This window comes from Platalea leucorodia (genome assembly GCF_965183815.1).
Source record: "Platalea leucorodia genome assembly, chromosome: 4".
Lineage (NCBI taxonomy): Eukaryota > Metazoa > Chordata > Aves > Pelecaniformes > Threskiornithidae > Platalea > Platalea leucorodia.
The window spans coordinates 110,777,788-110,802,122 of record NC_138826.1 but is presented as its reverse complement, the minus strand read 5'-3'; the positions used below and the strand labels follow the sequence as shown (position 1 = coordinate 110,802,122).

Below are 24,335 nucleotides of genomic sequence, written 5' to 3'. Positions count from 1 at the left end.
TCTCAAACCTAAAGATGGCAAGGCTATAAGCAGTGCTCGCTCCTTAACTTCTGATCACTTTAATATCCTGGCAGCAGGACAGTTAATTTTTAACTCAACAACTATGCACTGAAAATACAATTACAGATCAAATCTTTCTTTGTGTATGAATAATATGGCACCTCTCCTCTAAATATGTACTGGGTCTGTTCTGACTACAGCATTAATTATTAAATATATTAATAAATTATTAATATATGATTCTCTTTCATTTTTCAAGTATATTTAGCTTTTTTTTCTGAAGATTTCTAACAAGAGACCCTTGTGTGTGATGTAGGAATGCATGTCATTCCAAAACCTAAGACATGGATGAATTAACTCTATTTATTATGCATATCTTTGTTTAATGAAACTTGCTACTTCTAACCATTCCTTTTTACAGTATCATAGTACACAAACATGTTAAATGAAATCAACTGGTCATAAAATCTATTTTGTGATGCCCAACGCTGCACATATTTCGCATTAGCTGTATGTCATGGATAATGGACCTTATAATGTATTTCACTGTGGAAGTCATTCATGAGAAGCCTGGTAGGAAAACCACTCCTCGAGAAAGACCAAATATCCTAACCACCTCACAGCTCTATTCAGGGTTTCACCGGTCAGGTATAAAGTTTGTCTGCCTGTCCTTAGGAAGGTCCTGCTGCCCTAAGCCCCGCTCTGATCTCGGGGAGCACCTCCTGTCCCCCTTGCTGGGGAAAGCCCAGCTCACTTGCTGCTGCCATGTCCCTGCTCACTGACTCCCAGCGCCTTCCACTGTCACATCTTTAATTACAGCCCTGAGCCAAAAGCCACAGAAAGTGAAGAAAAACCCTTCCACCTGGAGGGCTGGATCCAGCCCAGTAGGCATACACATCATCTAGGTCTTTTTTTACATGGAGACTTAAATAATTTATGTTTTCAATCTTTTATAACTTCAGCAGTGAGGCGCAGCTTTGGGAACAGCCCCCTCTGCTTCACCCCTTGTTTGTGGGGGTCACAGAAGACATTGCTGAGCCGTCAGCATGAATTACAGCTGGCAGCACGTCAGTGCAGAACGCTTAACTGCGTGTGCGATTTCAAATACATAAATAATCCCACTGACTTCACTGAAGCACCAGAAAACATTCAGCTAATATTCTTCCATAACTTCTCAGGAGTATTTGAGAAGCAGCACTTTGATCTTTATTAGCTGTCAAGTCCATGATGAGGCAAAGTACGTTCCTCAGCAGGCTGCTCGAGACAGGCCTGGAAGCAGCTACGTCCTTCGGGAGTTCATCTGGACGTATACAAACTGGAGCTGACTTTCAGTACTTCCCATAAATGTGTATTACTGCAGTTTCTTGGGACCACGAACCATCCTTGTGCTCTGCGCTTGTTGACAACCAAGCGCTGACGACCTCCTACCAAGGGTGCGCACCCCCACTATACCCCGGTACAAGTGGACTGCTAAGGGGTCAGGAAGGTGTTAACATGCAAAACCATGAACGAGGGGATGTGTCCCACCTTCTTCCTTCCAGATAAAAGAAATATATTTGCACAAAGCGTTTTGAGAAGAAATTCACACAATGTGAGTTGCTTCAGCAGCTGCTGGCCCCCTGGCATGGCCTGGAGCAATGCACGGTTCCTACCACTATGTGTGCCCTAAGACACAGGACTTGCCCTAAGTGACATGGGACTTACCCTAAGTGATGTGTGACACTCACAAGCCTTCTCCCGACCAGAAGGCAGCACCAAGAGTTTTTCTCCCTTTGACTAAGAATGTCAGCAATTTCAGCTTGACACAGAGCTGGCCTGGCTTATAAATAAGCTGGCCTGGTCTAACATATAAATCATGGGTCAAAGATAAGATAAACACATACCAGTGTAGTCCTCATAGCATTCACAAGTGTAGCCCCCTTCTCGGCTCCGGCACAGCCCATTGCTCCCGCAGGGGTTGGAGTAGCAGAGGTCAATCTCCGTCTCACAGTAGTCGCCCGTGAAGCCAGGGGGGCATCGGCACCGCAGCCCGTTGATGGGGTGGATGGGGCGGAACAGGACGGTGTTGGAGCTGATGAACGGGGCTGAGCTGTCGAACTTCAGGACAGAGACGCACTTCATGTAGTTCTCACAGGGCTCGCGCAAGCAGATGTTGTCATCGAAGGGCAGCACTCTCTGCGTGGAAATCATGGTCAGCAGGGTCCTGTTGAGGTAGATCTGCTCCTGCAGATCCTCGGAGGGGAAGAACTTGTTTCGAATGCCACCAGGGAGCAAAGCCGAGAAGGTCACATTCAGAATATTAGAGCTGACGTCTGTGTCATTTTGGATGTTGAAAACGAAGATGCCGTCCTTGGCGGTAGAAAGCACTGTTGCCACCCCCTCTACGAACAAGGACAGGAGAGGGGAAAGGAACCTCTCCTGGGACATGTTCTCCAGCCGCACTGTGATACTGTTGGTGAGCATGTCATCCGTGATGATGGTGACGCGCAGGGTGCAGATTGCTGTGACACTGTGGACACCATCTGAAGGGAGGAGAGAAAGATAACAGCGACATTAGAGAGCAGGCTTCAACCTACAGACAAGGAGGTTCCCTCAGTCTCCTGGAAATAAAACAGACCTGCGAGGCATTTCAGGGCACCGGGATGGGAGAGGGAAATGTATCCACCTTCTGCAGTGACTACCAATGCCTTTACTCAGGAAAACAAAACAAAATCCCTTAAGGATTGCAACTCAAAGGACCAGAGACATCTTGAAGAGCCCAGAACACCTGGAGAACATCGCAGGCAAACAACTGTCAAGAGCTAGTGAGCAAATGGACAGGCTGAGAGCCCCAGGATGGCCAAGGGGAAGCCAAGGGGAAGGGGCCTCTCATGACAGCGACTGAATGGATCTTCATACAAGTCACGGCTAGCCTACAACTGGTGCTGGAAAGCTGTTGCTTTTCACAGCACAACACCAAATTTACTTCTCCAGGCATGGTCTCAGGCTTAAGGAGCCAGAACTATGCACAGACAGAGAATTGTGACCAGAGCTTTACATAAAAGTCAACGAAGGAAACAAGTCCTCACATTTGAACACCTGAACTTCTTCAGTCCTCACACCTAACGTCTTCAAAATACTTTACGAAAATTGGAATAAAAATCACATAAAATACATCTGTAGCGAAAAGCAGACATTTAAAAACTCTTCCATTTTATCCTTCCTTTAAAGCATTTCTGATATTGCTGTGGATGTTCTGCAATAAAACCTGTAAATACATAAATATAGCACTAATACCCGACACTGGACTGAGAGATGCCACTGTAAAATCTCAGTACACCCTGAGGCTTACAGTAGTGCTGTGAATGTACAAACTCTAGAGCATTCTATCATTACGAAATGTAATTATGACACAGTGAGCGCCATAATTAATCCAAATTCAATGTGAGCATGGAATGGGAAGTTTCATCATCACTGAAACCAAACCACTTAGTTCAATTCTGTCTCTTTGCTAACATTAAGGTCTCATTAAGAAAATACAGATCGCATTACAGAAAATATGGTTAGTATTACAGCAGCATCTAGAAATCCCAGGAGAGATCAGGACTGGCTTCTGATAGGAAATGTTCCTTCTCAAAGACCTCATAGTGTAAATAAACAACCAGAAATGGGGGTGAGTTCCTCTCATGAGAGAGATGAACTGGTTTGAGCGGCCAATATCAGGCCCACAGGGGGGTCAAGAAGTGAATCCTGTTCTCTAGGTCCCAGCTCAATGCCACAGTCTTGGCCTAAAGTATCTCAGAAATAATCATTTCACAAATGACCTGCTATTACATTTATTTCAATTAAACCGTAAGGTACGTGTGGAAATGGATTTTGAATCACATCAATGTAAAATACCAGCAGAAACCGCAATTGAATCAATCTAAACCGGTGTGAGATCAAAATTCTAGTAGCGCAGATTGCTAAAGGTCATTTTCCTAAGGTTTACTATCTCAAAGTGAAAGTTTATGACCCATTATGGTCTCTTATAAAAGGTCTTTCAAGAACAGAAAAATCAGAACGGCTCCTTTCCTATTCACTGTCACCACAACACCTCAAGTGCTGTTTTGTTTTAAAAGGAAATGTATTGTTGGAAGATTTTTCCTCCAATAATATAGCAGCAATATAGTAAATTACAGCTGCATAATTAACCAAATGGCTTTTGACTCCTTCCCCTGATCAGGTTATCTGTAAAAGCTCAGCTGTTGACTTTTTTCCACACTGAAGCAGCTGTTAGGCAAATAGAAAAATCTTTTCTCCTGTGTGCTACTTTACTACTGCCTAGCTAAAACCAGTCAGAAGAGGTCATTATTTGGGGTGATGTGTTTGATGTGCCCCTCACAGAAGCTCATGCGCCAGCTTTCACTTTCTCCCAAATTTGCAGAAATCTTTATCTCCTCTTCCTCAGACTCATTCTAGAAACGTGTAGTTTCAGCCTCTACCAAGACCCAAAGCAACCTTTAAAAATGATAGGTAGCCAAAATCCTCGTTGCAACCTCCTCCTCCTCCTGTGCAGTCTGTGGACTTCTGGCCAACAGACAATACAGGATGCACCGTATTTTCATAAATGACATCCTCAGACGAGTTTACCCACTTCTGTCAACTGCATGGCTCGTTCCCCTGAAAGGCCAGAAGCAGAACAAACTATTCACATTTTTTTTTTCCTAAAGCAATTGACATTTGCCTGCCTGTCCCATAGGGTGCCTGAACTATTTCGCTATTTGTTGCACAATACGCTACAGAAGTTCTCTCATACCAGTGAGAATGCTGGACAATGGGTCCTTTTCTTAAGAAAACACTATGATCTATAGCCCATGGTATGTATAGTAAGAAGACAAAATACAATCCACTGTCTGACAACGCACTAGAGTCTACAAACTGTCATAATCAATATCAACTGTCACAATATGCAAGAGCTTCCCAGCATTCACAACAGCTATTCTGACACAGTTAATAAATCACTGGAAAAAGCCCAGTGTCAGATACCACACAGCCTCCTTGTTCCACAGGCAGCACAAAAGAAAACCGGGCACAGACGTATAGCTGCAAAATGAAGTTGTGTTTTAAAAGCCAGTTCGGCTTTCTGCGGCCCTGTTGCAGAGCATTAAAATAAAAAGAGTAAAAAGGAGCTGAGCATGTGTACTACAGGCAACAAAAGAGCGGCATGGCTATACAGCCTGCTGGACAAGCGCCTCTTTCATATCACCAGCGAGTCTGAGGGCAGCATCACAGGATCCGATCGTCTATTCATTCAGAAATTCGTGGAAAGTTGAAACAGTCTGTGGTTTTATGGGACAAAATTAGTATCTATTCTACTTTCAACAGACAAGATTCGCTTTGAGGGCTGGAACAAGTGCAATAAAGAAGGTAGAAATTTTGTCCTCGTCTTTATTGGGAATCGAATTAAGCCCTAAATACATGGTAATATATGTGTTTTGAGATTCACAGGCAAAATACCTCACAGAAGTTTCAAATGTTTACTGCCAGAAATGTGAGAAAAATAATATTAGGAGTACTGTTTTATGGAGCAGTAACACTTTACATCCTTTCACTGTCTGACACGCCTACCATATGCAGCTATCTGATATACATGCACAACCAATCTGTTATTCTGCTTAAAAGGCTCTAACAACCTGATTTTTCAAAGGTCTTATGATACAGCTATAAAAAGTCCCTATCATGTTTTGGCAGATGCAAGATGGCTTCAGTCAGGGGTGTGAAACACCCTTCAAGTGATGCTACACAGGAGGAACTCTGGCTACACTTGACTCTTTGGAGCAGACCTTCGCACAGATGAATACATACACATATGCAAGGCTTAGCTGTCACTGGTTCTCACAGCCATCATCTGCTTGGCTTCAGCAAACCGGCTGGATGCAGGAGTCTTCCTGAAGGAGCTCTAAAAACACGAGCCACCCTGGCAGATGGGACGCATAGATATCCTGCTACGAGTGGCTTGAGCAGACAGCCTGGATCTTAGCAGCCCAAGCCCCGGCCACCCGGAGAGCCTGAGGAAAGGGAAATGCAGGGCAGACCAAGCAAGAAGATAGGATTTGATCCGTCATTTTGCGGGGTTGGCTCCTACAACCCTTGTACCAATGGCTTTTTTCACTCTGTCCTCAAGTTTATCTTCCATAAAGTGGGGATAATGGCTCTTACATGTACATTGTGGAGTAGTGGGTGCAGATGCTGAAATGCTGAGATACTGGGCTAATGAAGGCAACATAAATATCCTACACAAATCATAAAAGGTTCTTTCAAAAGCTGTTGCAGCCCAGTTTATCAAAAACAAGGTGGAAAGATTAAAATAAAAGACTCCTAGCATCTCACATGTCAGTGAATGGACAAAGAGGATTGTGGACGGCCGGGTGGCCGCACAGGAGAAGAGGTTCATTATAAACGCAGTCCTGGCATGCTGAATTTATATCCTGGCAATATTATTTTATGTATGCTTTCTACAAAAGAAATCTCCAGAAGGTGGAAATCAAAGCAGACTGTTGTCTTTTGTGTCATTGTCATTGTCACTGCTGAATAGGCTCCTTAAAAACAGAACTACCCATCTTCATCCTCCATCAAACTAATGAAAAGATTTAATAGCAGTCACATACCCTGACACATTACAAAGAAAAAAGAAGACAGTAAGGCTGACAAAAGCTTGAACCTCTCTAAAATACACTAAGAATTGATTAAATAGTCATTGTTTCATGATTTCCCTTACTTTACGACAAACCCAATCAAATCCGAGACTTTAATCTCAGTTTTCTATCTTCTGGCAGTCCATAAACCAAAGAATTCTATTATCTAGAAATGTAAACACAGCAAAGTTTAACTGAAACGCACATTTGGCAATGGCAGTATCTGGCCAGAAAGGATCTTTTTGTTTGTTTTTTAAGTTGGCAGAAATACAATAATTAACACTTTTTTGATTTATTATATACAAAGGTCTTAGGACTGCATATCAAAGCTGAATATTTTATATAAGTACTTCAGCATCAGAGCTTTCTTTCATAGATAGCCCAACCCATATCTATTCTAATTCTGCTTTATAATGCATCTGGAAGTAACAGATGTCAGAGTTTATGATAGCCATACAAACTCCTTGCCTAGCAAAATGTAGAATAAGGACACTCCATAGGTTCAAATAACTTCTTGCTCTTCCCAACTCATAAGAACCAGGCGTGCCCAGGGGTAGCAAACCGCTTGGTAACATGCCTTTGAATGATCAAACCTCCATCCCTATTGCTTCCAGCCGTGTCTTTACATATGGTAGTTAATACACACCTAGTCCAGTACTAAGCCTTGATTTAATGATGAGGATGTCATACTTTTAGCCTGGGTGGCAGTAGCATGTAAGTAGCATCAGCTCGTAGCAATGGAGACTGCAGGCAATACTTGGCTGCCTGAGCAGAGCTGGAACCCAAACCACGCTTCCCACTGAGCAAACAGCAGTAAAAAATCAGCAGACGCCCATAATTGAAATGCATGAGCCAAGCTTCAGTTTGCCTCAGAAAGTCTTCAAGTCTTGCAGGACCCAGTCCCTTCCTTACATTGTGCTTCCACCACTATGGCAACAGATTTAAAATGCATAAAATATCAGTATATTAACATCATCCCTTTCAAACCACTGCTGTAGGCATTACAAAGCTTCACTTCTATAAGTAGAAATGAGAAGTCTACAAGCATCCATGAGAAAACTCTTTAAAATATGTTCTACGTTACGCAAAAGTTCAGGGGCTTATAGCACAGACAAAATATCCTGAAAGAAAGTAAACTGCACAGAAAATGGCGGGTGGGAACCTAAGTAAGATGCTTTGCCAAAACAGCAGAAAACATTACTGGAAAGGAAAATGAAAACAGGCATAATTGTGAATTTGCAGAGACCCTACCCCAGGGTCTTCCCAGTCAGTGAGCAGCCTCACTGGAGAAGTGTTTAAGGACAGAAACTGTGTACGTGACCCCAGTTTGAGTGCCTTCAGGGCACCGTGGCAAAGGATGTGGGGGCTGGTGTTGGCCTTGGATCTCTGAAAGGCCAGAGCGATGGGGAGCAGCAAATGTCTGCCGTGCATCCCTAAGTAGTTCCTGGTTTTTGGTAGGAACAGATGAAATCACAAATTTCTCTTTTGCTAGAGAAAAGTGATACTAAATAGTGCAATAACAGAAAAGTAATGTCCTTGAGATATACACCTCCTTTTGGAAAAACATAAAAATATTTTGTATAATGTTCTATCATTTCTTAGACAGGCACTAATGGATTCTGTCAAAGCCTCTCTTTCGTTGGGATCGGAAAAGCTTCTGATGAGAAATTCCTTCTTTATATCAAGTCGGATGAAATGACACGGAAATGATTCCCCTTGGCCGCATGAAGCTTATGTCATTGCTTTTGTTGCTTCCTTTCAGACTGCCCGTCTCAGCTTCGCGCGTTTAGGAGCACTGACTGCCAACACAAGTTGTGGACTTTGGAAAGGATATATAAAAATAATTATCTGTTATTCACACAGTGCCAAAGGTTCACGTTGGAATCACTGCTCTGAAGAACGGCAAAGCCCAGGTCTGCTCCAAACCCCATTACGTCAACAGGAAGATTCTCATTGACTTTGGTAGGCTTTGCTGCTGGACAAAATTGGGCCTAGAGACTAATTCCCCGAGTCCTTGCCAGTGCGCTCGTGCAGAGCTTCATTCCCGACCCGGCAGCCCCAAATGAGAGCAACAGTCTGCCCAGGAAAAGGCTCAGGGTTGAAAATCAAGATGGCAAGAGCAGAAAGCAAAAGACAAGGGATGAGCAGGGCAAGCATGCAGACAGTAGAAGCATGCAACATGGACTGCACAGCACAAGTTATAAAGGTTGTAAGGGTTTTCCTAAGATCAGGAAATCTTAGGAAATCTGTCTGAATCTGTACCTCGACATCTCTAAATTTCCAGGAAGGATGAGCAGCTGCAGCCCCCCTCTGCAGATGCTCAGTTTTGAAAACACTGGCCAATGTTGCCTGGTGTACTTTGAAAGAAAGAGGATTCACAAGGGCCAGAGGAAGGGGGAAGAGAAAGATGTGTTACATGGTGTTCTGGGGGGATTTTACATCATGGGGCAAGGTAAAACAGAAGGCCATGCAGGATATGCAAGCACACCAGCAATGGGGGCTCGGTCCTGACTGAGCTACATGGGAGGGGAGTGTCCTGGGGAAAACATGTCTTTGGGGTGAAAAGAAGGTATCTGGGATTAACTAGTCCAAGCCTGGAAGATTGCCAGAGGACAGGCAATGGTCCATGCTGGCACAGAGCGAGTGCCTACGCATGACTGCACCAGTGACCAGCTCTCCCTACACCAGCGTTAACCACACTGCCTCCAGCACCTTCCTGCTGCCACCGCGGCAGCTCAGAGCACCCGAGGGGTCTGCCCCGGCCCACCCAGGACACAGGGTACGTACCTGGGTTGCGGCTATGCCAGCCAGTGCCCTGCCACTGCACTGCCCCATGACAGCACTAGCCACACCTGCACTTGTGAAACGATGTCAGGGTCAGCGCAAGCAAAGGATCCCGACAAGTCTGTCCAGACACTTCCAGGCAAAGCCACCTCTAATGCTCACAGGCTGCAGACACTCTTAAAAACACTTCAAGTCAAACTTTCAGGTACTTCTTTTTGCAAGATGAGTCATCTCTTCATCCTGGCAGAGACAGGTATCTGGGACACCCAGGGAAGGTGGGCAGCGGGACTTGGGGCTTGCGACTCACAGCAGCTCTCACTCCGCGGTCCCCTTGGCAGCAGCCAGAGCAGTACCCGCTAAACTGGACAGCTAAGAAAAAAGACAAGCTGTGGGAGGAGAAACTGTGCATAAAGCAACTGTGAATCCCCAATGTGTATAAGAGAAAAAAACAGACTAATTTTGGCATCATTAACTTTAATGTAGCCTGTGCTCTTCAGGATTATTTACTTTGTACACAATACTGAAAAGAAAAAAACATATTTTGGTTTGCAGCTTGTACAGGGGATTAAGAACAAACTGATGCCAACTGGATTGCTCAACATTGTACAAGACTGCCATTAGCTTTTCTGAAACCAGTACCTGCAAGCTGAGAATTCTGAAATGCTAATTGGGTTGATAACACTAGTCTGGGGGAGTATTTCCGGAGGGTGGGAAGTAAGGCAAGTTGGATCTGCTGGCAGGAATAAGCACTCTTGAATTCTGACTGCAGCGAAGCTGAAAAGACTCCTTACTTCCCCCAGCACCCTCCTGCAGCATCACCTCTTGCTCTTCAGGCACCTGGAGCACACGGGGTATGACTGCTGTGGGGAATGAGATGCAGGCAGGGGAAGCTGGCAGGGATGCAGCAGCGGCAAGGCAGGCAGGTGGAAACAAGTCCCTGTCCTGAGCAGAAAGCACAAGGATGAAGGATACTTAGAGGGAAGTACGGTATGTGGGAAGATAGCGTGATAACCAGCTCCTTCCAGACCATTTTACTGATGAGATTTCCCTGCTTGCTAAAATGCAAACTGATTTTCCTTCCCAGGCTCTGCACCTCTCTGTGTACCTCAGCTGGTTTTCCCTGTTGGCAAGGACCGGCAAGACTCCTCTGCCCAGCCACGCTCGGCAGGGGGGCTGAGCCTGCCCCCGCATCGTGGCTCGGGCCAGTTCCCTGCCTGCCATCACCGGCAGCGCTCCCCTGCCCAGCTCCCGGCCGCACAGGCCCTTGGAGGGGATGCACAGCCCAGGAGCCCAACCTGCTGCTGCTCCACAGCCAGCACGTGAGCTGCGACGCAGCTTTTAAACTCCAGCTGAAAAGGCAGGTTTCCATTTCATGCTAATGTCCATGGAGACTGCGCGTCTTGCGGCACTCATCGGACCTGTTCAGATGAAAAACTCCGCTCCAGATCGCTACACCAGATAGATTCACAGACTGACTTGCTGGGGGCTCTGCCACCTCCCACAAAGCTTGATCTCGTTTCATATATAATCAAAACTATTGCCTAATTACTGCGATAATTTTTAAGCCTCTCTGAACTTTAAAGGGAGACGGTTTTAATATCATTTACATTTTCATTCTAATTAAATGCATAGCTACATGTCCATAGCTAAAAGACAAGCCTTGGTTTCCCAGCAGGCTCACATTGCCTGCAGCCACATCTGGCAGTGCACGGCAGCGGTGGCCGCAGTGGCTTGGACGGGCACTGCCGGGCAGGGCGAGACGCCGCGAGCATCGAGGTGCGCGAAGCCCAGGCACAGGGAGCCCAGTCACCCACTCACCCCACAGCCAAAGGGCTATTCTTGGCCACCTCTACCTTCCCAGCTGTAACCAGTTGTATAGAGGACTTGAAACAAGTTTCTTAAAGATCCATGAAAACACCAGACAAACTAAACTGCAGTCATGGGATGCTCCATGATCTCCATTCAGGGACAGTCTTCAAGTAAATGATGTATTTTGCACAGAGTAAGGTAACAGCAGCGTGTTTACCTCGAGACACGCTTTTACGTCACTGACTCCACTTCAAAAGAGAGAGCCCCCGCTCAGCATGCCCGGCTGCGCTGCCGGGGGAGCAGCCGATGGGTCCCCACAAAAGCCTGCATTCTCCTCGTAGCTACGCATCCCCTTGCAAACATTTGTACTCACTCAGTCTGATGAAAGCAAGAACTTCCCCAGGCCAGCCAGGGCTCCGCTCAAATATCTCTCTGCAGTTTCAAAGCAGGAGCAGATGAAAACTATTTTGGGGATGGCAAAGAGGGTGGGAAGAGTTGGGGTGGGGGCCTGGGAGTTTCAAAACTGAGAGCAGCAATAAGGAAACAGCTTCTCTGCCTCAGTGTTTGCACCCATACTGCGTATTAGTAACCTCGAAAGGATCCTTTCAGAACAGTGTCAGCAAAACGAAATCAGTCATGTTTGTTTTTCTAAATGTCTCCACATTCCCATCTTCCTTTTGCCTGGAGATACACTCTGCTCCTTACTGCGACCCACAGTGAAATCATGGGGACACTTCCCGCTGGACCGAGTTCAGGTTTGCTATCTCAACTGGAAAACAAAGGAGGGAACAACGAGAAAAGATGATGGTCATGTTTTTCTGATGTCATTTCTGTTTACAGCCAAGCTTTCAAAACAGCTACGTATCAGCTGAAAGAGTTATTGATATACCGGGCAATGCAGAAACTTGCCCAGCTGCCTGAAACAGAAAAACCACCAGAAAAATGCAGCTGTGGTAGCTCAACAGGTTGCTGATGGTGCTTGTGCTCTGCCGAAGCACAGCCTGGGAAACTAAGAGGGTTCTTATGTCTATTTTTTTTTTTCAGTTTTCTGTAGCCTCAGTCATCATAAGACAATTTGCAAATTAATACAAGGAAAAAGCAGAGGGCTATCCATCCAGGGAAGGGCAAGCAGTCATGGCTACGTGTCAGCTTCCACATGCAGCGGGCACAGGAAAGGTTGGTTCAGCTGCTCCTTCTGCCCCAGGAGATTTCAACATGCTCGAACACAAGGGACCCACACAAGCAGGGTAACGCTCTCATGCTGCTTCAGTTCACATCAAATTTGTTGATGGGAGCAATGACTGGGGCACGGATGTCCTACCTGTAACACGCATGTCCTAAAGGAAAGGTTTCAGAGCTTTTATCGCTCTCTCTCTTCTCTCTTTCTCGAGTTCAATGTTTAACAATTTTTAATAAGAAGCAGATCAAAATCAAGAGAAGCGATGGGGAGCATCAAGGTCCATTTGCTGGGATCCGACACAAAATACAGCCATCTCCCACAGTCTGAAGAATTTAGACTTTCAATTAACTTGACTTGATTAGAAATCCCTAGAATGAAAATACTTGCTTCAAAAAATATCACATTTTTCCTCATTTTTGGTTTCAAAGGGAGCAGGTTTTCTTTTTTCTTACCAGATTTTCAACTGACCAGTTTTGCTGATCTTTTCTGTTAACTGAGGTCTGCTGAGTTAAGCAGAGTAAGAAGCAAATAAGAAACTTAAGGAAATAGAACTTAAGCAAATAAGAAACGGAAATAAAAAAATATTTGCTTGCATCATGTGATTAAAATAAAGAAATAAGAACAGAAAGATAAAATAAACAGGCAAAAACACCCTTACCAAACTCTTGTAGTTTTGGGAAAGACTCACCGGGCACTGGCAATATTTATAGAAAAAATTCTGTGTACTTTGTCCAGATTCTCTGTTGATAGGCAACCCACACAATCTTTTGAAAACGCAATGTAAAAACAAAAAAGAACTTTGCTTAGCTAACCATCTACGTGTCACTTGCCACTGGCAATGAGATCATCGTATTTTTGGCCACACGGTCAACTGAGAAGATTATTCTTGGATCCCTGCCGTTAAAACTAGTATGCTGGACATGAATCAAAAAGGACAAAGCACTTGTTTCCTGTTTCTATAGCCCTGAACCCGCAGTGGGTATTTTTCTCTCCAAAACTTTCCCAAAGAGAAAAGCAGCCCCACAGACAAAATCAGGAGAATGCAAGAGCTTGACTCCTATCGCCATACGTCATCTTGGGAAGCCGATGCAGAGAAAGGGCAGGTCAAGTTATGACAGATTAAAGTGGGTAACATCAGTGACTCGGAGCCACTGGTGAAATGCAGAAACTACACTGATCTTCAGAAACGATACTGTAATCTCAAATGCCTATCTAATGATTTCTATTCAGCTGAGCTGTAGAAATGGATTCAGAACTACATGATTCACTTCTTTAAGAATCAGATAAAATTTTCTGCCAGACACTTTGTAAGACACAAATCTTGAGTGGAACAGGTATTTTGCATTCTAGAACTAATATAAGGCTACCCAACAATTTCCATAAGCAAAAGATTATTTTTAAATGAATTTACTGCACTGGACAACAAACACCGGTGCTCTCAATACATCCTTGACCTTACCACAGCATTAGCAGGGCAGCGCCAGGAGGGTTAGACTCTGCCCAGCAGTCTCGTGTTTCTGACCAAGGGCAGGGTGACCGTGTCTTTCTCTTCTGGGCGATGGTTCTTTCCTTCCTACTCCGCCAAGGCTGCAGGTGATCCAGACCAGCACTCATGACGGGCGAGTGCCAACACCCAGCAGGCGCACACCCGCCACCGAGCCATTGCCTCGGCAGGGCAGGATGATTCCTCATGCCACCTGCATCAGCACAAAGTTTTACTAGTGCGGTGACAATTTATCCACCATTTCCAGACATCCCATTGAGACTATTGCTCCTAGCAAACTGCCGGACATCCTGACATCCAGTAGCAAAGTCCTCTTTTTCAACCCAGGCAAAATTTCCAAGTGGAAAAGAGGATATATCCAGCGAAAGCTGGACATACAGTGACCTTAACGGTGCCACGGATCAAGCACTTTTTGACTCCCATTGAATAAACTACCCATGGAAAAAAGCATCATTTTACACTGAGTTTTCTCAAGGCTGTTCGTATTTTCTACAAAGTCTAATGAATATATATCTTCCCTTCATTACAGTAGCAGTGAATTGCTATTAATATCTTTGAAGGCATTGTTTTAGTTGTATTTGATGGAAAAATACAAAATACTGAGCCTATGCAAAATATCCTCAAAAACTGTCACTGTTAATATTGAGCCTTAAAATGTAAATCATTCAGGGAAAACATGAAAATCCTCATTCTAGGAATCCTTACCCGTATAGTCCCACTGGTATCAGCAGAGCCTGAGCATTACGCAACTGTTGGGACATGAAGCCTTTAGCCCGAGCTCCCAGACTGTACTTTGGTATGACTCCAAGAAGCGCGGCTTCTCGAGAAATCACTGAGTCAGAGGGGCGAGATTTCACCAAACATTAGTAGAGGTCCTATCACCTTTCCATAGAACATACCAAACCCCTGTGTCAGCCAACTGTATGCATGCAATATGGGATAAATATTATCCCTGAGGGAGTATAAATACTAATTTTATATTTAAAAAATTCTCCTTTTTAAAGTTTTGTACTACACACTGTGAAAAGCGGCTGCCTGTAAATCAGGATTTTCTCTGCAAAGAGCTTATCTGAATTCCTGCAGGATGCTTCATACTGTGGAGTCATTTCCCAAGAGCTCAGATAATTGGTGAAGTTTAATTAGTAGAAAGGATTTGCTGTTCCAGTGTCCACAGCACACTTTTTCACCACCTGAGCTCCTGGGCCATCTGTACAGACAGGACATCAGTTCTGCAGAGCATGCCCTTGGGTGCAGCCACTCCTCTCTCTCTCCACCGACAAAATCAGGCTTATGTCATGGCATCAATCCAGTGATACAGTTCTCGGAAGGAAAATGTATTTTAGGTATTTTCTAAAATTTCCTCCATTTTCAGAAACCTCTTTAGTCCTCTTTAGATTTAGGCTGATATTACTGTACTTGGCCAGTGCTGAGCATCTTCATGAAGGAGCTTTCCAAAGGCTGACAGGGCACCTAGTTATAGCACCCACAGTCACTGCACTGGGTCCACAACCCCTGCAAACGTCCCATGGGCCTGTGTGGAGACCCGCTCCTTCTTTCTGCAGGGCACAGCAGAAACCCCTCCCTGCCTCCCAGCCTGCAAGAAACCCGCTGATGTCGGAGGTGGCCAAATCCTACCCATGGTGGTCCACAGCTGCAGGACCTCACAGCGCTGGCTGCTGGAAGCATTAATTTTCTTGAATGTCTCACAGGTGGACTCTTGGGAAAGGGAAGCAGAGATTCAGGATTTGCATGGAAAGAAGTATTTCTCTCTGGACGTGACAGCTGGTGGCGGGGAGGAAGGCAAAGCAGCTGCAACCCGGATCAGGAGAGGTTTATAGGGCTGCTGGGGTGCCTGAGCAGCGCAGGCAGCAGCGGCACAGCATGGGGCAACCTTAGTGGAAAGGACAGAAAAATTCCCATAAACACATGCCGGGAAGGGAGAAGGCTCCGGCACGCTCCAGGTCAGAGGCAGCACAGGCAGGAGGGCTGGGGGCAGTGCGGGGGCCAGCAGTGATAGCTGGGTGTCACCCAACCCAGCTCCACAATTCGTCACGCAGACGTCATCCCTCGTGTCAAATAAACACAGAGCAAGATGCACACAAAGGTATCGTGACAGCTGGCTGCAACGTCTGCAGAAAGCATCTAGTGGAGAAAAAACATTTCTACCAGAAATCTCACAATATTGATTCAGTGAAACCAATACAAATTAACAGAAACATATCCATTCCAGTGAGACTTCCATTGCGAATGACTCAGACAATTTCTACCATCCCATATATATATTTTTTGATACCCATATATAACTCAAAATCCTGTACTGGTAAGGATGACTGTATGGAGTCCCTGCTCTTGACCTCCAGCTCAGGCTGTCCCCGTTACAGCCGACTCCCATGACTGCTAACAAGAGGTGGAAGCAGCTCTTCCTCCAATACCCCCACAAGAGCAGGGAATTACCCGAGAGAAGCTGGCTTTTACTCCTCTCTTTATTTTCTTTCTTCCTTCCAAGCCAAAGCAAACCTGCATTTGTAACTACAAGGAGGTGGAGAAGGATGGGTGTAGCTCACCCTTGTGAGCAGCGACGCAGAAGCAAACTTTGACACTGCATTTGGGGGGGGGGGGGGAAGAACTGTTCATGGGTATGAAGCCTGTGGGGGTGGAGGGTGTTTAGCCCGACTTGAGCCTTGATGACCTCTAACTTACTTCAATTTCATGACAGTAAAATTGTAAAGGGCTTCCCCAGTTGCCAAATGTATCTTCTACTTCAGTTTCACAAAAAAAAACCCTTTCTAATTAAGGATGGATGTATAATTAAAAGTAAAAAAAAAAGGCAGTAAAATTTCAAAGAACTTTCAAGCTCAAAATAAAACATTCTAGCCCCCAAAAAACCACCAATTCGTTTTTGCCTCTTTTTCAGAGACCTGTTTCGCAAAGAAGACGTTTCATAGTCTCCTCTTAGGGAAACCCAACTCCACGTTCTCGCTCCAGGACTGCTGCCAGCTCCGTGTTTAATGGCTAAATCCCTTCACATGTGTCTTGAACGAGGCTCTCGCGAACAGGAAACTGTGCTATGACACCAGGCTCCTGCGCTGGGCAGGAGCCTTTACTTACTCTCTAAAACAGCTCAAGCTCTGTAAAATGACCTCTCTCGACTCGCTTTCTCGGTTGGCTCAAGACATCTCCTGCATGTTGTTTCTATAGCAGTAACCCAAGGCTTCAGAAAATGCTGTAACAGGTGATTAAAGTTAAGTCAGCACCCAAAAAGAGGAAACATTTTAATATTACCTATGTAATACACTTTTTTCCTTACATCCACACTCTTAACCAGAGTTTGGGTTTGGTTTTTTTTGTACAGGTCCATGACTCATACCCAGACACTGCCCAAGGCCAATAGATAGGATATTGCAATTTATTAATATATAGTATCATTTAACATCTGCTGCATTTCACTGACTGAATTGTCTGGGAAGTGGAGGATGCTTTGGAAACCATGGAAATACAGGGAGGCTCCTTAGGTCTCTGAGTGCATCTTGTACCTCTCTTTCAGAAATGTTTTAACTTGCCAATCAAGCAATGATGTTTCTGTAATTACTTTAAAAGTACTGATCTCAGTCAGTGCACACTGTGCATCACTGTGTAAGTGGTGGGATTTGAATAATTATACCATCCTAGAAAATGCCAAATGTAATCCCAAGTTACCAGCAGAAACTGAGTAGTAAGAAATAACGTGACACCAATGAGGTCATACGAGCATGAAACACCGAATAGTTCTCTATTACCACTTATCACTGTAAAATTAATATGGTGCTTCCCTCTCTCCTTTCTGAGTAGAGTAACGTGCTCAGCAGCACTGAACTCAAAACGGTCTCTACTTGAAGGAGCAAGTGGTGAAGGGACAGGGATGCTGAATTGCCTCAAGCAAAATAACTGCTCTGCAACATCTTCGGTGTACTGGGGTTACTCCAGATTTGCACACAGGTACCAGAAGGCAGAATCTGACCAAATAACTTTAAAAAGACTGAACTGCTTGCGATATTAAGACCTGAGAACCCACCTCTTAATACGCCATTGCTCTAATTTCTGTTCTTAAAGCATTTGCACCAGTAATCAGAGGTGATCACTGAGCTCCATCCTGCACCTTTAATTAAAGTCTGTTTCTGAAAGCCCTGTCTAGAGGCTAATCCCTCTCTACTCAGCTGCCAGATTTGCAAAGCAGGGCAAGGAGGCAGATGCACACTTGGGGAGGTGAACAGGGCCCAGTTTGGCATCCCAAACTGTCACAAAACATCTATGAATACTGAAGCCAACTACTTCAAATGCAAATTGTCAACAGTCAGTAAAGAAGTGGGGCAGAGAAGCACAAGCAGGGGAAAACCATGAATGCAGATATGAAAATTAATCATTCAAGGGTAACTACATATTATTTTTGTTCAGTACTGCCGGCGTGGGCTCAGGTCCTGTCAGCCCTTTTCTGGAGCAGATGCTTCAGCTGGAGCAGATGCAGAGACCTGCAGAGCTTGTAAAGAAGAAAACAGAACTGTAGGAAATCCTCCCTCCAAGAGCTCAAAGGAGGTGGGAAAGCAAGGCACAACCACAAAAGCAAATTTAGTCCTCAAAGCAGTAGTGTAGTGGCTCACAGAATCCTCATGAGCCGGGGAACTGCATCAGAGAGCTCCCATGTCGCTGTAGGCATGGCGCATTGAGATTTCCGCACCATCATGGCCACTGTGCTTGTGATGCATTACCACTTACCCTCTGCTCTGCCAACACGGCAGGGCTCCCTCTCCCAATATCAGACTTCCCCTACGTTTCATCTCCTCTCACGTGTCTGCCCCTTCCTCCACCTCCCAGAGTGGCCATGAAGTCCTCCCTCCTGTTCTCACTGTAAGCTTCTCTCTTCTGAGGCACCTAGGGGAAACTGCCTGCTGTGATGGCGGGTGAGAGCAGGCACAAGCGCCTTAGGTCACTGATGCCTTCTTCACACGCTAATGTGGATAAAGAAGGGTGCCAACTGCAAACACAGACGTAAATGTACATGGCTGACTGTTGGCCTTGCCCTTTTACCACCCCTCACCCTGAGTGAGCCTGACAAACTTAACATCTCTTTTCTCAGCCCCAAGGGATGGATGTCTGTTCTGTGTTTGTACGTTTTGCTCTGGCTCTCAGCAGGCTGCTAACATACAAGAAGATAACAGTAACACAGCAGAAGAGTCTGCAGAAAAGGATTTGTGGTCCTAATGCATATGTTTGTGGAGAATTTACTGTGAGGGCTTAGGGACTGCTCAGACTGACTGAGCTGCAGCTCCCACAGAGACCACTGCTTGGACAGAGAGACATGTACTCAAACCTCTCCAAACCTCTCCAAACTCACAGTCAAGAAGCAAACAGGCTACGGGGGATGAAATAAGTGCCCGTGACTGTAGCTTCCTGGTGAAGAGCCAGACCTCTGGTCTGCAACAAGAAGAATGGAATGCCATGTTACCTTCTGGGAGCTAGGATGGGATTAATATAGTGAATGTATGGAGGGAAAATAACCTCATGGGAATAAAATAACATGGGAATTTTCTGAGTCACTATTTCCAAGAGAAAACTAATGAGACGAGCAGCAGGCAACTCAATGCTTAATAGGATCACGCTAGAAATGTGAGACTAGAAAAGCCAAGGGGGAGCCCCCTCCGAGATTGCTCTGGTACCCACTGCAGGTCAGCAGGCACCGCACAGCAGCCAAGGGATGCAGGAGTGCTGCAGAAACGGACCTGCATTGGCAGGGCTCACGGGTGCTTTCTGTGATGAAAGGTTAGTACTAAGATTAAATGGTCTTAAGCAAAGAGGGTGCTAACCTCCCTGTGTTCACAGCTGACAATTCAGAAGAGCTTTAAGATAAGTGGAAAAAAACAGGGGAGGCACTTGGCTCAGGGGTCTCATCGCTGGCTGCAGCATAAAGGAAAAGATAAGTTAATTATTTTTCTTACTTCCTAAATATATATTCTCACTTCGCAATTGTACGCCACAATACACATTATAAGAAGCTAAGACACACGCTGTATGCTGATGGCTGGTGTTTGCTTCTGCTGCTGTCAGCCCTGCAGTATGTAAACACCGTCCTAACACACATGTGCCTCTCAGGTCTATGTAATCTGGGTTTTCTGCAAGGCTGGAGGAATGGCTGAATATGTGACTCTGCAAATCCAATTCTCCGCTGGCACTTTTTAGGGCTTAAAAAACCCTTTAAAAAAATACTAATTAAAAGAGTAAAATATAAGCTCTTGGTGACAACTACATTAATGTACGCGCACACAATGTAGAGGGTATGGGAAACAAGCAAGCTATGGTAAAAACGTTAATAAATGATGCAATTTGTGACCTAGGCAACATCACTAAACAGAGAATGATGATTCTTGGGCTAGCAATGGAGAGAGAGAACAGAGACAGAGGCAGAGGGGTGGCTGATGCAATGCTAGACATTGCTAACAAAAAAATCCCCAACCAATAACACAGAAGAATAAGGAGGTGAAACATTATGGGAGTGAATAAATGGGGTGAAAACCAAAGCAACTATAAGAGGCAACTGAATTCGGACATAAGGAAGAGATCACAGCGCAATATAAACTTGCTTGGCTTTTCACACCATGCAAAGAGGTAGGGAATTTTAACACACTATGTGTTTTCACACTCTGTAACAAAAATAACTATTTTCTGCTAGCAGAGCTATAGAACAGTTCTGTGATACAGAAATAGTAAAATCTAATGACAAGAAAAGAGACTGGAGAGGTCTTACAAATGAAAACAAGAACTAGCTGGCGATGCAACAACATGGTTGTTTCAGTAATCACGGGCTAGTAATGAACACAGCAGACAGCATATTTAAAAGTGATTTGCCAAATACAACAAGAGAATCTTTAATTCTAGTGATGCCACTATCTCCAGGATTCAAACATGACACAAGCTAATTTAACCCAACACAAACTTTGCTGGTTACACTTGCCTTATGTAGACTAGTTACTGATTTTAATGATACATGATAAAAGTTGAATTAGAGTGTTTTTATTTGAATTACAGAAGTAACTTCCAGTCCATCTGGACCCAAGAGATGGCTGCAATATGTTGAGTTTGCGATGGCTGCACGTGCAAATCTAGCTGGGAGTGACACAGCTACTTACTTTAACTGCCACCTCCTCTAGTGTAACTTCTCTCGCTGCTGGTTGCAGTGCAGCATGTGGGCTTGGCTCTCGGCACTTCATGAAGTCATCCGGAGAATGCACATGCAACATTTCAAGCCAGGACTCCTCGCCAAGCGCAGGTTCCCCAGCCAATCCAGCCGCCCCGCAGGCCAATGCTGCTCTTCCTCCAGCAGCTCCCCCCATGCGGCGCAGCGCCCCCAGGTACCGCTTTGTTCAGCTCAATTACACAGCCCCTCGTCAACGTGCCTTGGGATAGGACAAGCTTTCCCTTCCAGTGAATGACAGAGATTGAAGCTCCTGTATTTATTACATCCCGGCTGGTTTCAGAAGGACGTATGCCCGTATTTAGCCTGGTGACACAGTGACAGGTACCAAACAATGTTTGGGGATTTCAGAGGTAGGAAACAGTTGGCTTCTCTTCTTGACACCTTTGTTACAAAAAGATACTAAGTGGTTCATGTAAATCATAGAATCATTTAGGTTGGAAAAGACCTTTAAGATCATTGAGTCCAACCGTTAACCTAACACTGCCAAGTCCACCACTAAACCATGTCCCTAAGCACCACATCTACCCGTCTTTTAAATACCTCCAGGGATGGGGACTCCACCACTTCCCTGGGAAGCCTGTTCCAGTGCCTGACTACCCTTGCAGTGAAGAAATTTTTCCTAATAACCAATCTAAACCTCCCCTGGCGCAGCTTGAGGCCGTTTCCTCTCGTCCTATCGCTTGTTACTAGGGAGAAGAGACCGACCCCCACCTTGCCACAACCTCCGTTCAGGTAGTTGTAGAATGAATCCAGAAACACCAGACTTCCTACTTAATCTTGATAAAAGTGAAATAATAGACAGTTTTTAAAAAGTGAATATTTACTCAATTTCTGATTCCTCTCTAAGGTCACCTCTCGAGCCAGCTGCTAACACTTTCAGATTTTAAGCTGCATTTTACCAGTAAAGGGTCTTTTTAAATGATGCCCACCAAAAGCAACACAACATTTTGCTGTTTCTCGAGCAGGTACACCCCGCGGTTGGCCGAGCAAAGACATGATCTTCTACCTTAAACCAAATCCCAACCACCCAAAAGGCTCCAACAGGCACCATGTGCTTGGCAATAAGGCACACAGTAACCCTCCTGCTGCCGTGTGGCAGCTGTGTCCTCATCTATCATCCTCAACCACGAGAAACCTTCTGCCATCCTACCTCCGACCTGACAAGCTCGGGAGCCTGTTCATCTTGACACTACTGCCCCGGAGGAAAAAAATGACAAACGCCGGCTTACTAGTTGGAAATTGTTTAAGTGTACTCCTCCTCCTTGCAGAGCTGAGAGCGAGGAGCTGAAAGGTGATGTGCGTGAGAGTCCCTTTGATAAGAGGCCAAGAACTGACACCAACAAGATAATCAGGCCTTCAAAGCAGGCGTGCGCATCTGGGATGACTATCTCCAGCTCCCATCTGACAAGAGTATAATCCTATTAAAATCAGTCTTTGACACCAGGTTGAGTGCCGTGGCAAAAGACAAATATTAAATGAGTTTAAGTTGGCTTCTCTCTGGCTTTTATTGGTGTCCCAAACACCGACTCACACAGTGTGAGGAGGGGGGGATTTTGCACCAAGGGGTTTTTTCATGGATAGGTTCAATCCCAGCTCTGTCACTCTGGGACCTTTTGCACTAAAATTCCAACGATAGAAATTTTTGGGGAAAAAAAGGTGGTCTCTCAGATATGACTGCGGGACTTCACGTGGACCATCCAAAAAGCCAAGCCCTGCACGCTGATCCCCAGCTACCCGTTGGGAGGGAGAGCAGGGCTGTCCCCACGCCATGCTGGGTAGGACCGTCCTCGGCACCCGGCGCGGGGCAGGGTACCACACCCGGGTGAGGATGCCACCAAGGCCACGACACAACGCCTCTTGCCCAGTGTTATGTCCAGCAACAGGAGCATCCACCCCGGCCTCTCACCGGGCTCCCGCATGGTGGGCTCTGTGGGAGCAGCAGGTCATCGGACACAACGAAAGAAGTATATGAAACATCTGTCCCCAGCTCGTATCAGCAGGGAGGGAGGGAGATGGCCTCTGGAGCGCAGACTGGGTCGGTCGGGAAATGCGCTAACCCCGAAAGAATGAGCGACTCGGCTCCCGCGGCTGATGTCAGCTGCTCCTGACTTTTCCTGCCTCAGGTGAGTTGATTCATGCATTTTATAGCCATGAAGCATGAAAGATGCTATTGTTCCTCGAAGATCCCCACAGGATGCAGCTTCCACCCTCTTTGGCCCTGTCCTTGCCTGCTTACCAATGGGGCCGAAACACAACTTTGCAGACCATCACTGCCAGCTTTGGAGAAGCTCAGCTCCAGGTCATCCCTTGGCTAATCCTTCTTTTCCTTCTCCTGAATCCAACTAACCATATCCCTGAGCACACAAGATACAGAAGAAAAACTGAACACAGATGAGGCTTCAGCTCAGCCTCAGGTCTTTCAACTGTTTTCCTGATCTGGTTTTCGCTGCCGCCCCCGCCTTCGTTTTTTCTCACCAGTCTGGTGTGGGTAATGAAGACAGAATATGCATTTTGCCTCAAGCAAGAGTTTTTTTTAGTTCAGATCAGCTGCCTCTGACTGGAGTAGATGATTCTGGTACAAAAATGGGATGCAACCCACAGCAGACTGAAATAAGAAAAACCTGATGGCTAATTTACTGGCTACTTTAAGAACAGGCTATACCCTGACCCTTTCTTGACTACAACAGCTATGGTGCTTTGACGTACTGCTGCTCTCCTGCAAGGAGCAAGACCGTACATGTGCCTATAGCTGTTCCAGAGGTTAATTTGGGGCTGTGATGCACAAAGGTCTGTGCTGATGGAGACAGCTGGAGGTCTCCACACTCATCGGGTGAAGGTGACGGTCCTGCAGGACATGTGGCAGCCCGACAGGACACTGGGACACCCAGGCTGGCCTGGGACACCCACCCTGTGCAGCTCCGCAAAGCCCCGGACAACAGCTGAAATCAGAGTTGTGCATCGCAGCCTCCTCGGGGGAAAGCCAGCATTCAGGTGAAGCCCATTAAAGCCAGCCCAGCAATTAACGTCCCACGGCTCTCAGTACAAGAAAATCAACTACTGCACTACTTGAAGTGTAGCACATGTACATACATGAAAATACTAAAAGGGAGCTTCAAAAGATGCACTGAGGAGAGAGGAGGAGCTGAGGAGGCTGAGCGCTGCCCAGAAAAGGAGCCT

At 45.6% G+C, this 24,335-nt stretch overlaps 1 protein-coding gene across 1 annotated transcript in view; it reads right to left on the bottom strand.

Annotated features, from left to right (window-relative positions):
• CELSR1 (cadherin EGF LAG seven-pass G-type receptor 1) overlaps positions 1-24,335 on the bottom strand; it is a gene marked incomplete at both ends in the record, with an annotated part of 173,206 nt that overhangs the window by 99,421 nt on the left and 49,450 nt on the right. Inside the window, one exon of the mRNA XM_082308675.1 lies at positions 1,884-2,522. Within this exon, the coding sequence (XP_082164801.1) occupies positions 1,884-2,522 (639 nt within the window). The remainder of the gene's footprint in view (positions 1-1,883; positions 2,523-24,335) is intronic.